This window comes from Dendropsophus ebraccatus, chromosome 7, assembly GCF_027789765.1.
Source record: "Dendropsophus ebraccatus isolate aDenEbr1 chromosome 7, aDenEbr1.pat, whole genome shotgun sequence".
In the NCBI taxonomy this organism is placed as follows: Eukaryota; Metazoa; Chordata; class Amphibia; order Anura; family Hylidae; genus Dendropsophus; species Dendropsophus ebraccatus.
In genome coordinates this window covers 95,315,049-95,331,136 of record NC_091460.1, presented here as the reverse complement: position 1 = coordinate 95,331,136, position 16,088 = coordinate 95,315,049, and the positions used below count along the sequence as shown (strand labels likewise).

Here is a 16,088-nt window from a genome sequence, read left to right as displayed (position 1 = left end):
GCTGAGCCAGAAACTGCTGGGCGTACAAATTAGTTTGTACGACCATCAGACTTATCAGTTCTTCACTGAAAAAGAGTTTAAAAAAGTCTATTTCAGTGAAGCCTGAGGGGTCAAATTGGATTCCCGATTGTCCCACAAAATCAGGAATCTGTGGCTCAAAATGGGGGGGGGGGGGCTGGGGTCCAGATGGGCTCACTTGTATGGGGGGCTGGGGTGAAGATGGGAGCACTGGGGTGGAGATCGGGGGAGGCTGCCCGAGGCGTTTGCCTTGGACGCCTTCGGCGCCTTGGGGTCTCATCATCACTAAATGATGAACAGGAGGAGGAGGAAGTCGAAACAAGGAAAGTAGGATCTTCCTCTTCTCCCTTACTCGCTGTTTCGGTGTCAGAGGCAATAAGAGCATATGCCTCTTCAGCCGAAAAAAGGCGTTGGGACATTTTTTTTTTAAGATTTATATATGGGGGGTTATGTAAATCAGTAAACTTTATTTGTGTAGTGTGTGTGTTTTTTACACTTTTAACTTTTCAGATGAAAAGAAACTGTGCCCACTTGTTGCTGATCAGTGATTAGTCACTGATCAGAACAAGAGAGACAGGGGGGATGGCAGAGGGGTGGGCAGGTGTGGGGGTGGGTGGCGGAGGAACTGTCTCAGTGGGCAGAGAGTCAGGGGGAGAGGCTGGCACAGGGGTGGGCAGGTGAGGTGGCCTGGTGAGGGGGAGGGTGGCAGAGAAACGGTCTGAGTGGGCAAAGAGACTCAGGGGGAGAGGTTGGCACAGGGGTGGGAAAGTGAGGTGGGCAGGTGAGGGGGCGGCACGGAGGAACGGTCTGAGGGGGGCAAAGAGAGGCAGGGGGACCGCTAGCAGCACAGAGGATGCTGCTAGCAGGATCTCCCTGCACACACTATGCCACCGACAGACGCAACAGCACAGGCGGCACGGAGCGGCGCAGGGGGAATCACAAAAAAAGGGGAATTTTTTTTTTTACAAAAAAAAAAACCTGTGCCCACTTGTTGCTGATCAGTGATGAGTCACTGATCAGAACAAGAGAGACAGGAGCAGCAGCAGCAGTAGAACTACTGTTGCTGCTGCACAGTCAGAAATTTCAGGGGATCAGCCAGGAAGCACACAGAGGGCACTGCTGGCTGATCACTCTGCACTATGCCACCAACGAGGCTGGCACAGATGGGGGGGGAGCACAAAAACAGTGGGAGGGCACAGGGGAGAAGAGGAGGATGACAGGGGGGAGAAGAGGAGGATGACAGGGGGGGGAAGGCTGATGGAGGATGAAGGGGGCGGATGTCACAGAAGGCGGATGTCACAGGGGGACAGAAGGCACAGGGGGACAGATGGCACAGGGGGACAGATGGCACAGGGGGACAAAGCACAGGGGTGGGGGGGGGTGTTAGAATTTGGGCCACTCACGTATCCTTTTACACAGCAGTTGTAAAGAAGATGACAAGCTTAGTCCATGTGCTCTTTCTCAAAAGATAGGAGCAATGATTTAATGAACAAAAATAATGAGCATACAAAAGTTTCAGGTACAGATAAGAATAATAAGTTATCTTACAAAGGTTGTTGTTTCAAGCAGAGTCCATTATCTGGAGTTGAAGAATGTCCTTCAGTTCATGTGTCAAGTGCTAGATGTTCCTGGGAGGGGTCTTACAAGCCTGGTGTGCAGATGGGATAGCATTTCCAGGGTCTCCTCCTTCCATCTTATCCTATATTTCCTGCTTATATAGCTGAAACCCCCACCTCCCGTCTCTGAGCCTCAACTAATATGGTGACTTCTAAAGAGCTACGTGACATCCCAGAATATACTTCTGCTTCTCCCTACAAATGTATATATATATATCTATATGACTGATGCTAGCATATGTTACCGCAATGTAGTAAACAAGTTATTCTCAGAACTAACTCCCTGAGACAAGATGGCTGTACAGTGGTTCGAACCTTATACTATCAATTATAATTTTAAACTATGTCTTATGCTTTAGATTGACATGGTTATACTATGTTAGTTAGAGACTAGTGATGTTAGTATATTTTACAAGTCCCCCTGATTATGATTGAGAAATAAATATATATATACTCAGATCATAACCATTCTATCACACTCATTTATTCTTCTTTCGTATCACATTCGTATCACAGTCATCCTCAAGCATATCCCTTATTCTTCATAACCATGTCAGAATCCTCTGCACAGACAGGTTTTTTGTTCAAATTTAGATTAGAATTGGAATACTGCATCCTTTTTATCATATCTCGTAGGAAGTTATCCCCTTTGTCTACCTCTACCTTAATCTTTTTGTACACTTTTCTAACTTTCCACAACACAAATAACTGATATAGCACACAAAGAAAAACAATAATAGCAATAATTACAATTGGATGCGTCAAGATGTTAAATACAGCTTTTTGTGTTGACGATTCTGACCACATATCTACAGATTTTTTAAGATTTTTCCACCATCGGGACCCTGCCATTTCATCCCACTCATGTTGAATTTGGTTCAACTGTCCCTGTTGATGTTGGAAAACTATTTCCGCAGTTTTCAGCTGTTGGTTTAACAAGTTTAATAACCCTTTATCCTTTTTTATCTCATTGGTCCACTCTTCCCAAGGAAAGTGATCAATCTGGGTCAAATTAAACTGAACAGGAAGAGGTCTCAAGTATTCAGTTGTTATACTAGATACATTATATCTATTCTTATTTACCTCTAGGTATTTGATATCTCCTTCTATACAATAAAGACCTCGGGACAAATTTCTCACATGAGCACAGTTAGAATAAAAAGCTCTTGCTAACATTTGTTCTTCCATTACCTGAAAACAAATTTCATTCACCTTTACCTGTGTCATGAGATCTTTCCCTGAATCTACGGTCTCTATTCTTGCCTTACATGCTGTATGGTTATGAAAACAAGAATGATAAATAACCTTATCCTGACCTGGTAGACACATTACCTTTGACTCGAAATGGAAACAAGCAGAGATATCCAATTGTTCCAACTTATTTCCATCAAAAGCAAAGTCAGTATATTGTAATTCATAATAAATTACTTGTTTTGAACTTACAGGTATACCCAATGAAACCACAGGAACTAAAACTTGATCTAAACCTGCTACAGGAATCAAAGATGTTCCCACACAAACATTTTGTTCGCACCCACCCCACTTATTAATCCATAGATCTAAATGACCCAGACCAAAACCATATTGTTCCGGCAAACTCTTCAACACTCCCAGGGGGATTATTCCACCCTGCATAGCTTGAGCTATCATTTTAAGATTAGTGGAAAATTCTATTTGGATCTCTAAACAAGCTCTTGACACTTTAGTTTCCTCTTGGCTCTCTATTAACCCTAATGTTGCGTCCTGTAAATGGGATACTGATGAACCCAATACAGTAGCAATGCTCATAACCATGTGTTCTAACAATTGGTTTACATCTTTCTGCACCTGCACTCCTCTCTTTCCCAGATAACCAATTGTCTTTAAATCTGCCTGTAAAGTGTTTATGTCCATAGTATTAGCTAAACTTCCCAAAGTTCCAAAACCTCCCAAGACTCCTTCCACCACCCCTCTTTTACTCTTTAATGTTTTAGGAGAGTTTTGTCCGAACCATTGTGAAAGTCCCATCTCTGAGTTAGAGAGATAAGGCTTACACTGAGGAAACCTGCTAGAGATCATCCAGTTAGTAATGTTGAAGGTCCACACTAAGGTTACAAAGACTCCATTCCTTAATAAAGGTTTGGTCTGGAAATGGTTAACCTGGAAGGGATCAGACAGTTTAAACATTACATTGGTACATGCATTATCCTCAGGAGCCCAAACCCTAACAAAGGTACTGTTACAATTTTTATAGGATCTACCTGTGGTGACACAACATTCATATTGCCCTGAGTCCTTCCTAAGAGGACTAGCAATATAAAAGTTGAACAGATTTCCAGCCCATCTTACATCTCCGTACTCTCCTTTATGAAGAAGGCCTGGAAATCCATTGGTGTAACTCCCTAGGATTTTACCTTCCCTTGACCATTTGATGACAGCATCAATTGGTAAAGGTAATCTGGTACCACACTGAAGCCGCAAGGGATCTATTCCTTCTTGGATAGTAGTGTTTTGACTAATAACTCTTATCTCTGGGGCAATATTATTTGTTACTGTTAACTGCACATTTACTTGTACATACACATTTGCCCTTGCTACTTGAAAAACCCATCCTTCTGACCAATCCTCATCAGTGTCCTTATTTGTTATTCTATTTGGATTCAGAAAAGTAGCAAACAGTTGAGATCGATAAGACAAATCATCCCTGTTTTTCCCACTTTGTTTGGTGCTTAGTTTGAAATTCGTGACATCCCCAGTCCATGAGGCTGGCTCATGTCCTTGGATCTCTATGTACCAAAATGACATTTCATTAGGCATGCATTCCCATTTTCCAAGTTGTCTGTTGTGTACATATGTTCCCTGCAATTGTGTATATGTGCGTTTCTTAGGTCCTGCTTTCATGTCGATGTCAATAGTAGTGTTATGTGCAAAATATATTTCTACACAGCATCGAACTCCATACCCAACGCAAATTTTCCCACCAATGTCTCTGGAAGTGTCCACAAACATTTCTTCTTGAAGATCATCAATCCATACGTCATCAATGCTTTCTTCAGACTCGGGTACAGTTTTTAAAACCTGTGATGCATCTTGAGTTTGACCAGGTAGGTTTTCTTGAGCACCTCTATTTTCCTGAGACGCTTGAACCTCGGTCGCACTTTGTGATCCGTCAGCGCACACTCCACTCAGAGTATATATTATGATTAATAAAGCTGCATGCAAGATGTTCTGCATCCATCTTGGAGGTTTTCTCATAGACGTTTTCTTCCAGGAATCCTTTTCCATGATTAGGATAACCTCCTATTCTGAAAGAAAAACAAAAGATGTTATTATTTGGAATTATACAGTTTACATTGGTCAGCATGCACCCACACTTTCTGTTGCTTGCGTGCATTCTTAGTCATGTTTGGTGTTCTTTCTACCAAAATCATAACCTGACCCAATGTATCAATGATCTGAAAAGGTCCTTCCCAATTACTTTCCCAGGGTCCACTCTTCCTAAAGGTTTTTATCATAACCTTTGCGTCTTTTACAAACTTTGAAGAGTGTGGGGGTACCATACGCTGCATTTTAGAAGCTGCATGTGGGAGGATCGTTTTCAAGTTGTCTTGGAGCATCTGTAGCCATTTTGTTCTGGCGATTGCATCCTTCTGTGGGGTCGACAAAAATGGTTCATGAGGAAAAGTTAAAGGCATTTTCCTTCCTGTCATTAACTCAAAAGGTGTAAATTGAGTACTAGAGGAACTGGTTCCTCGGACGCTCATCAGTACCATAGGTATCACATCTACCCATGTGTTTCCTTTGTCTAGCAACATCTTTGCTATTCTAGTCTTGATTGTCCTATTCATTCGTTCTACTATTCCTGCTGACTGTGGATGATATGGAACATGAAATTGTTGCTGTATTCCCAAAATGGAACACACTGCTTGCATCACTTTACCTGTAAAGTGGCTACCTCTGTCAGATGATAACAGCTTAGGGATCCCCCACGTGCAAAAGACATGATTTACTAATGCACATGCTGTAGAAAGCGCATCATCTCGTCTGACAGGTAAGATCTCTACCCATTTAGAAAACACGTCTACCACAACTAAGGCATATTTCATACCGTTTTTACCTGAAAATAGAGGTCCGATGTAGTCTACCTGTAACACATTCCACGGACCATCTGCAGGTGGCACTTTCAGTAGTGGAGGCTTTTGTCCTTTAGGCCTAGGGTTTACTTGAGCACAGATGAGACATGACTGAACAACATCTTGTACAGTATCCCCCATTTTGTCCCAATAAAACTTTCCTTTGAGGATTTCTAGCAATCTTTGCTGACCCACGTGACCTAAGCTAACATGATTAAAACGGGTGAATTCCGATTGTAAATGCTTGGGAACTACAGGTAAGAACTCATCCTGCATTTTGTAACATAGCACATCATTTTCACAAACAAATGGATTCACCAAATCACTTTTCCGCTCAACAATGAACGGATCCTTCATTTGTTCATCAATGAATGATGGCACATTACCGTCTTTTTTTACTGGCAACAATTCCTTGGGTTCTGTCTCAGTTTCTTCTTCCATTTTTCCCGTTAAAGCTGCTTCTTTTGCAAGGGAATCGGCCTTCTCATTTCCCACCGCTAACTCACTTTTTCCTTTGCTATGCCCTGGCACTTTGACTATGGCATAACGATTAGGATGGTTAGAAGCAAGCTCAAAAATGGTTAGTAAAGTGTCACTGTGTACTAACACTTTGTTAGATGAATCAACAAAACCTCTTCTTTTCCACACAGGTAAGTAGTCTGTTAATGATCTTACAACATAAGAACTGTCACTATAGATAACCAACGGACCCTGATTGTCTTCTCTTTCAATCTCAAGCACCTTCTTCACAGCCTCAATCTCGGCCCTCTGTGCTGAGTAATGTCCTGGCAATCTATATTGAATCTCTTGATTTCTCTTAGGAAACCAAATGGCATATCCGGTAAAGTATTGACCTTTTACACAAAATCTGGAGCCATCCACAAACACTGGCTCATCCTCATCACTCGCTTCCTTTCTGAAAAGAGATGGATACTCCCCCTGAAAAGAGTCAATACACTCATGAGATGTTCCTTCGTACTGCATCAATTGTGGAAGTACATATTTTGCATTATGATCCACCACAATTTGTTTTGACGATATAGTCAGCAACCAATGTGCAAATCTCTGGTGAGACACCCCTGGGACATTTTTCTCAAGAAGCATTTTCAATGTGGAATGGGGAGTTTGCAAGATTATTTGACCAAAGCCCACAATATGTTCTGTGGCCTTGATTGCAAAGTGAACCCCAACCAAATGTCTTGCACAGATTCCAAAACCTTTTTCTACAGGTGAAAGGAGTTTGGAAAAATATCCAACAATTCTCCATTCCTTTCCCTGTAGTTGCAGTAGAACTGCTGAGACAGCTGTCTCTGAGGTATGAACCTGCAAGGCATAAGGCTTGGATGGATACACAGTTGCCAGAGCGGGTGCCCTTTGCAAATCAAGCTTCAATTGTTCAAACGCCTTCTGCTGTTCTTCTCCCCATGGCCCAAATGAACTGTCATCATGAGTATCTTTCAGGACTTCATATAAGGGTTTGGCCTTTTCAGCAAAGCCCTCAATGAACTCTCTGGAAAAATTGACCAATCCCAGGAACTGTCTCAAAGATTTGTAAGTGGTTGGAACAGGTAATGAAGCTACAGTAGTTATTCTTTCCTGCAAGGGACGCCTTTGGCCAGGACTAATTAGCACACCCAAATACTGAACTTCCTGCTGCAACAATTTCACCTTATTTGGATTCAGTTTTAAACCTGATTCAAACAACAGCTCAAACAATTCCTCCAGTAGAGTAAGGTGTAACTCTCTAGTCTCAGTAGCCAACAGTATGTCATCCACATATTGCAGAATACAATCTGGTCTGGAAAACTTTGACAACACCTTAGCCAAGGCCTGATGAAATACACTGGGTGACAAATGTGCTCCTTGCGGTAACCTGCAAAAAACATATTGTTCATCCAAGAAACTAAAACTTAGTTTGTACTGGCTCGATTTTTCTATAGGAATGGAAAAAAAAAACCGTTTGCAACGTCTATCACGGAGAAAAATTGTGCATTAGCGTTTAGGCGGGACATGATGTCAGGCGTTTCTGCTACAATGGGCGCTACATTAGGAGTTACTGCATTGAATCGTCTCAAATCCAGCAACATTCTGTATGAACCATCCGGTTTTTGGACTGCCCAAATTGGATGATTAGTAACAGAATTTGCTTTCCGGACCACACCCTGCTGAAGCAATTCTTTGACAATTTTAGACAATGGTTCCACTGCACCTGGAGGCAATCTATACTGTTTCTGAGGCTTAGGATCAACACCCTTTATTTTTACTTCAACGTCCTTCAGTGTCCCCACCTCATTTCTGAACTGAGCCCACAATGAAGGAAACCTCTGCACCAATTCAACAAGTACTGGTTCATTAACATCTGGCCACACATGATCAGCAGACACTGTTTCTACCACATTGATACCTGCTATAGAACTATAGTCATTTGGATCAATAACAACCGGTTTTCTGTTACTGGCATCCTGCCAAATCACCTGATTTCCTAGGTCTATGATCCAACCTCTCTCCTTCATAGTGTCAGCCCCTATAATGTTCTCTGCGTCAGTACAATGCCAAATATCAATTTCAGTACTCAAGAATCCAGGTATGTCAAATTGTACACCAGACACCAACGTAGCATTAGTTCTCCCTTTTCCAGAAAAACCTACTATAGAACATACAGTAGAGTTAGGTGGTATTGTTAGGTCATGATTAGTCACACTTATTTGAGCCCCTGTGTCTATGAGGAATGTGATCGCCTTTCCCTGCAGAAATCCTTGAACATAAGGACGTCCACAGCCATCAACAGAAACTGGAGCTAGGTAATTAAGTGTGTTGGGAGCCGCATTCCTTTCCAGTCACAGCGAAGGAGACAAATTCTCCTTGCCAGATCTCCTGTCTCCTGTTGCACTACCTCCTGCAAAATCATGTTTAGCTAACTCATGTATCTGTTTAATGAGGGGTGCATAGGGAGATGTGTTCTGTGGTTTTTCTACCATGGCTGGAGCTGTAGGCACCAAACCATTTTCTTTCCCTAAATTCTGACTTCTCAGAAATTTGCGGCACTGCCACTTAAGGTGACCTCGTCCCCCACAAAAATAACAAGATACGTTAGACTGATTACCCTTCTTTTTAGATGTATCGACCTTTCCAGCCGGAAGGTCTTTCTGTGCTGCACTGGTAACTTTCCCTTCAGACTCTGATCGCTTTACGGGGTCTTTTTCATGCACAACCGCTATTTTTACTTTTGCATTAGACAGCTTCATTCTTCGCCTCATACGATCAATAAAGAGTGCTGCCTCATGCAAAGTATGTTTTTCCATAGCGATTTGGCTTGACACAGGATCCAGATACTTAAATTTCCTCACAAAGGCGGAAATCATAGAATCTGGCTCCTCCCCCTCTTCTATTCTCATGACCATTCGATAAGCTTTTTCGAATTTCAAGAGAAAGGCAAATGGATCATCTTGAATAGTTACTTTCAAGATGTCCATCCATTCTATTGAGGGAGTGGGATCCCCAGTTGTAAACCACACTAGCTGTCTTAAGCGATCTACCTCAGTGCTGTGTACCTGTACCCCGAATGTTTCCTCTCTGGGTGTCTCTTCTAATCTTCTAGCCATATGTGATGGTAACCATATCCTGAAAATTTTATTCTTTTGCTCATTTGACAATTGGAACCTATCTGTATTTGATTCAAATACATCCATATTGTGAAAGGCATCCATCTTATCATTATAAGAGGGCATGTCTTTGACAATTTTCCTCAGTTGTTCATTTATTTGTAAATGCAACTGAGTGGACTTATCTAACAAATTTCTGCGCTGTATATCTACATCATCGCTATCCTCAAAGAACGCGTCACTCGAGCTTGTTACATTAGGGGTAGCGATGACAGGTCGTCTAGTTCTCCTAACAGCGGAGATTCTCTTATTTTCACAGCGCATCTGAGATAGCAATTTTGATTTATTTTCAATCTCATCCTCCATAGCTTCCAATTGTTCAGCCAATATAAAACAATTTGAGCATTGAATAAAATCTTCATCATCGGACACATTAGAATTATTCATGCACTTGTTAACAACACAAACACTCTGCCTTGGTTGTGAATCTTCAATTAGTAAAGCATTGTAAATTTTTACCATTTGTAAGACATTTCTAAGCTTCTTCTGTAACCTATTAATACACAATTTCTTGTTGTCTAGTTTAACATTTTCCCTTTCACATTGTCTGTACAAACTATCCCACAACTGTGCATTAGTCATAGTACTATCACTACAGGCATATTCTATATCTGATTTGCTGGCAAAAGTTTCAATGAAATCCATACTTACAACTTCTTGCTTCCGCTTGCCCCCTCTGGTATGGACTGGCTGTTGTCCCTCACCGATGCTCCAGAGGCTTTCTGGGATGTGTGGCGCAGTCCTGTGCTGTTGTCCAGAAGTGGAAAGTACGTGTTTCCAGGCTTTGTTTTTCTTTACTTCTCTTCTTGAAGCTCGCAATCAATCAAAATGTCAAACGCAGCCCCCTCAGCGAGGGAGAGAAGAGCTCCAGTTAAAAACAGAAAAAGTCTGGCTGCTCGCCAATTATGTTAGAATTTGGGCCACTCACGTATCCTTTTACACAGCAGTTGTAAAGAAGATGACAAGCTTAGTCCATGTGCTCTTTCTCAAAAGATAGGAGCAATGATTTAATGAACAAAAATAATGAGCATACAAAAGTTTCAGGTACAGATAAGAATAATAAGTTATCTTACAAAGGTTGTTGTTTCAAGCAGAGTCCATTATCTGGAGTTGAAGAATGTCCTTCAGTTCATGTGTCAAGTGCTAGATGTTCCTGGGAGGGGTCTTACAAGCCTGGTGTGCAGATGGGATAGCATTTCCAGGGTCTCCTCCTTCCATCTTATCCTATATTTCCTGCTTATATAGCTGAAACCCCCACCTCCCGTCTCTGAGCCTCAACTAATATGGTGACTTCTAAAGAGCTACGTGACATCCCAGAATATACTTCTGCTTCTCCCTACAAATGTATATATATATATCTATATGACTGATGCTAGCATATGTTACCGCAATGTAGTAAACAAGTTATTCTCAGAACTAACTCCCTGAGACAAGATGGCTGTACAGTGGTTCGAACCTTATACTATCAATTATAATTTTAAACTATGTCTTATGCTTTAGATTGACATGGTTATACTATGTTAGTTAGAGACTAGTGATGTTAGTATATTTTACAGGGGGATGGCACAAAGGTTGAAGCAGATGGCACAAGGGAGGAGGTAGGGGCGGATGGCACAAGGGAGGAGATGGGGGCGGATGGCACAAGGGAGGAGGTGAGGGCGGATGGCACAAGGGAGGAGGTGGGGGCTGATGGCACAAGGGAGGAGGTGGGGGCTGATGGTACAAGGGAGGAGGTGGGGGCTGTTGGCACAAGGGAGGAGGTGAGGGCGGATGGCACAAGGGAGGAGGTGAGGGTGGATGGCACAAGGCAGGAGGTGGGGGCTGATGGCACAAGGGAGGAGGTGAGGGCGGATGGCACAAGGGAGGAGGTGAGGGTGGATGGCACAAGGCAGGAGGTGGGGGCTGATGGCACAAGGGAGGAGGTGAGGGTGGATGGCACAAGCGAGGAGGTGGGGGCTGATGGCACAAGGGAGGAGGTGGGGGTGGATGGCACAAGGGAGGAGGTGAGTGTGGAGGGCACAAGGGAGGAGGTGGGGGCTGATGGCACAAGGGAGGAGGTGGGGGCTGATGGCACAAGGGAGGAGGTGGGGGCTGATGGCACAAGGGAGGAGGTGAGGGTGGATGGCACGAGGGAGGAGGTGGGGGCTGATGGCACAAGGGAGGAGGTGGGGGCTGATGGCACAAGGGAGGAGGTGGGGGCTGATGGCACAAGGGAGGAGGTGGGGGCTGATGGCACAAGGGAGGAGGTGGGGGTTGATGGCACAAGGGAGGAGGTGAGGGTGGATGGCACAAGGGAGGAGGTGGGGGCTGATGGCACAAGGAAGGAGGTGGGGGCTGATGGCACAAGGGAGGAGGTGAGGGTGGATGGCACAAGGGAGGAGGTGGGGGCTGATGGCACAAGGGAGGGGGCGGGGCAGAGGCGGATCACAAGCAGGGGAAGTGGTAGCAGCACAGAGTGTGCTGCTAACACGATCTCCCTGCTGAGGGCACCGGGCAGCAACGGGGCAGCAACGGGACAGTACCGGGGGGCACACGGGACTCACGTACACCCTCTCTGCTCGCCGATCCTGACGAAAAGGAGGGCGAGCAGGGAGAGATCAATATTTTGGACTGCAAACGGCCAATCCGGACGATCGGGGGGCGGGGGTCACGTGGGACACGGCCCCAGGCATAACCGTGATTGGTGCTGTCTCTGACAGCACCAATCACGGTTTATCAACGTCATATCGGCCCACAATGCATCAGAATCGCTGTGATTGGCTGCACTTAATTTGCCAGCCAATCACAGCGATCGTGATGGCGTGGGGGGCGCGATTCCACGGCTGCAGGTAAGCAAAAGATAGCTGCTGAAATAATCAGCAGCCATCTTTACTTTATATGGTCACATTAACCCCTGCAGCCGCGGAATGCCCAGGGCGTACAGTTACGCCCTAGTTCGTCTGGGGACAGACTTCCATGGCGTAACTATACGCCTAGGGTCGTCTAGGGGTTAAAGGGACCAATTTCACTCTTAAAGGCACCCAGGTCGCTCTTAAAGGGACCCATTTTGCTCTTAAAGGGACATATTTTGCTCTTAAAGGGACATATTTCGCTCTTAAAGGGACATATTTTGCTCTTAAAGGGACCCAGGTCGCTCTTAAAGGGACCCATTTCGCGCTTAAAGGGACCCATTTCACTCTTAAAGGGACCCAGGTCGCTCTTAAAAGGACCCAGGTTGCTCTTAAAGGGACCAATTTCACGCTTAAAGGGACCAATTTCGCTCTTAAAGGGACCCAGGTCGCTCTTGAAAGGACCCATTTTGCTCTTAAAGGGACATATTTCGCTCTTAAAGGGACATATTTCGCTCTTAAAGGGACATATTTTGCTCTTAAAGGGACCCAGGTCACTCTTAAAGGGACCCATTTTGCTCTTAAAGGGACCCAGGTCGCTCTTAAAGGGACCCAGGTCGCTCTTAAAGGGACCCAGGTCGCTCTTAAAGGGACCCAGGTCGCTCTTAAAGGGACTCAGGTCGCTCTTAAAGGGACCCAGGTCGCTCTTAAAGGGACCCATTTTGCTCTTAAAGGGACCCAGATCGCTCTTAAAGGGACCAATTTCACTCTTAAAGGGACCAATTTCACGCTTAAAGGGACCAATTTCCCTCTTAAAGGGACCCAGGTCGCTCTTAAAGGGACCCATTTTGCTCTTAAAGGGACATATTTTTGTCTTAAAGTGACATATTTCGCTCTTAAAGGGACATATTTTGCTCTTAAAGGGACCCAGGTCACTCTTAAAGGGACCCATTTCGCTCTTAAAGGGACCCATTTTGCTCTTAAAGGGACCCATTTTGCTCTTAAAGGGACCCAGGTCGCTCTTAAAGGGACCCAGGTCGCTCTTAAAGGGACCCAGGTCGCTCTTAAAGGGACCCAGGTCGCTCTTAAAGGGACCCATTTTGCTCTTAAAGGGACCCATTTTGCTCTTAAAGGGACCCAGTTCGCTCTTAAAGGGACCCAGGTCGCTCTTAAAGGGACCCAGGTCGCTCTTAAAGGGACCCAGGTCGCTCTTAAAGGGACCCAGGTCGCTCTTAAAGGGACCCAGGTCGCTCTTAAAGGGACCCAGGTCGCTCTTAAAGGGACCCAGGTCGCTCTTAAAGGGACATATTTCGCTCTTAACCCCTTAACGACATCGGGCGTAAACTTACGCCCTCGCGCCCTGGTACTTGGCGCATCAGGGCGTAAATTTACGCCCGATGTTTCCCCGATCGCTGCGTGTTCGCACACAGCGATCGGGGAAGATGGCCTGCTATAAATCATAGCAGGCCATCTTAGCTTCACGGCACGGGGGGTGGTTAACACCCCCCGTGCTTACGATCGCCGCTATAGGCTGATGACCCGTAAAAAAAATGGTGGTCGGTGCTGTCCGAGGACGGCACCGACCGCCATTACTGTAAAAAGCAATGGTGGTCACCGTGCCACCGGCCCGATCGCCATGAACGGCTGTCCGGTAACGGCCGGCCGTTCACGGCGATCGGACCGGTGGCACGGCGATCAGAGTCCCACAAAATAGTAAATACCTGCCCTGGACCCCTCAGCTAGGTAGCCGAGGGGTCCAGAGCAGGTATTTGTACATTACTCACCTGTCCCGGGCTCCTGATCGGCGTCTTCCGGGTTCGCGGCGTCCTCCGTGACGTCATGTTCGGCTTCTCTCGGCTATTTTCAGCTCCAGCGTCGGCTTTTTCCGTATTTTGCGCTCTGCTGCCCTCTAGCGGCTGATATGTGTAATACACTTATCAGCAGCTACAGAGATGTTCAGAATGTAGAAAAAAAAATAATTTTTTTTTTTCAATTTTTTTTTTTCTATTTTCCGCACCTTATCGCCGCTGAGTGTTGATCAGCATCGCACGAAAGTGCGCTGCTAATCAGCAACTCCTCCTTTTTGGCGTAGGGTGTTTTTTTTCTATATTCTACTGCCACGGTCTGCTGATAAGTGCCGCACATAAGTGCGGCATTTATCAGCAACTCCTTTGTTGGTGTAGGTTTTTTTTTTTATACTTACTGTAAAAAAACACGTAAAAAACACTACATTACACCACACTACATTGAATAAAGTTTGACACTACACCACTACATACCCCATATACTAGTCCCCGTATAAAGATGGCCCCCAGGGTGTTTTCGGCGTCAGAGGGATACGTTATTATTGCCTCCGACACCGAAACAGCCAGTGAGGATGAATGGGGGGATCCTTCTTTCCTCCATTCATCCTCATCATCCTCATCATCCAGTGACGTGTCTGGGGGTAGCGTAGCGTACGCTGCCCCCCAGACACGTCTTTTCCGCCAGTACCGTCCCAATAAGAGATGACGGTATGGTGTGAAATTCTACAAACTCTGTGAGCGTACCTCTGGGTACTCTTACAGATGTTAGGGTACGTGCATGCTGCGGAATGGCGAAGGATAACTCTTCGTGCATTCCGCAGCTGGCACCCGCCAGCGGACTGATGCGGGCGCATGTCTCTACCCGTGTCATAGACTCCATTCTATGCACGGGCGGAATCCGTCGTCCATCCAAAGAATGAACACGTTGGACGGAGAGCGGAATCCGCCCGTGCATAGAATGGAGTCTATGACACGGATGGAGACGTGCGCCTGCATCAGTCCGCCGGAGGGTGCCAACTGCGGAATGCACGAAGGGTTATCTGTCGCGATTCCGCAGTGTGCACGTACCCTTAGAGTGTATGTAGGAAGGGACACCCGAATCCAGCCCCCAGATGCCCCCTCCCCCCCCATCCTCAGAACTAGTGGGAAGATCGTCTGGGAACTAATCTTCCCACTGCTGGATAAAGGTCACCACCTGTACGGGGATTTTATTCCAGCACCCCCTCTTCCGGTCCCTCGCTGCCTGAGCTACTGTAGCTTGCGGCACGATCCGAAAATATCAGAAGCAGTGATTAGAGCCTTAATATTTAGCAGCCATGGAGCGGACCCAGCGCTTCTGGATATGAAGGACCCCGTATCGCACCAGGACAACATTTTCCAGGTGACGTCCCCCACACTGGAGAAAGGGAGACCCCAGAAGAAGTGCATAGTGTGGCGTAACAGGGGGATCAGGAAGGACGCCATTTTCCAGTGTGACACCTGCCCTGATCCCCCCGGCCTCTGCATACTGGATCGCTCCAAGGCGCACTACACGTCATTGGGGTTCTACATTATCTAAATTCTGTCCCTTATTCCTATTTAAGGGGTCACGTTGATCCAGGGATTATTCTGATCGCCATTATGGAGTCGGGAAGGAATTTTTCCCTGTGATGAGGCTACTGTCGTCTGCCTCACGAGGGGTTTTTGCCTTCCTCTGGATCAACACAGGTTGAGTTTGATGGACACCTGTCATTTCCAACCTTATAAACTAATAATTGGCCTAATACCCCCAAATAAATTAGAATTGTCCCTTTTCCTTAGCTAAGTAGGTATGGCCGCCATTCCCATTAGAGGAGGCCATGATGCAATTACAAAGCCTCTGTGCGGCCAGGACAGTAGAAACCCCCCACAAGTGACCCCATTCTGGATACTACACCCCATAAGGAATCTAACAAGGGGGGCAGTGGGGATATGGGCCCCTGGTGACGGCCACATTTGGGAAGTGAAAATGAAAAAAAAATATATTTTTTATTTTCTCGGCACATGTTCTACGTAAGTGCCCATCACC

The 16,088-nt window shown here is 45.5% G+C and overlaps 1 protein-coding gene across 1 annotated transcript; it reads right to left on the bottom strand.

Annotated features, from left to right (window-relative positions):
- Positions 1-1,464: 1,464 nt before the first annotated feature.
- LOC138797581 (uncharacterized) lies at positions 1,465-10,953 on the bottom strand. The gene is made up of 2 exons (XM_069977923.1): positions 10,060-10,953; positions 1,465-4,918 (listed from the first exon to the last, which is right to left on the bottom strand). Exon 2 carries the CDS (start codon positions 4,896-4,898, stop codon positions 2,157-2,159), a length of 2,742 nt encoding a protein of 913 aa, XP_069834024.1. The 5' UTR covers positions 4,899-4,918; positions 10,060-10,953; the 3' UTR covers positions 1,465-2,156.
- Positions 10,954-16,088: the final 5,135 nt, after the last annotated feature.

Excerpts from the sequence above, each read along its gene's own strand:
- LOC138797581 (XM_069977923.1), bottom strand. The coding sequence starts at position 4,898 with ATGGAAAAGGATTCCTGGAAGAAAACGTCTATGAGAAAACCTCCAAGA.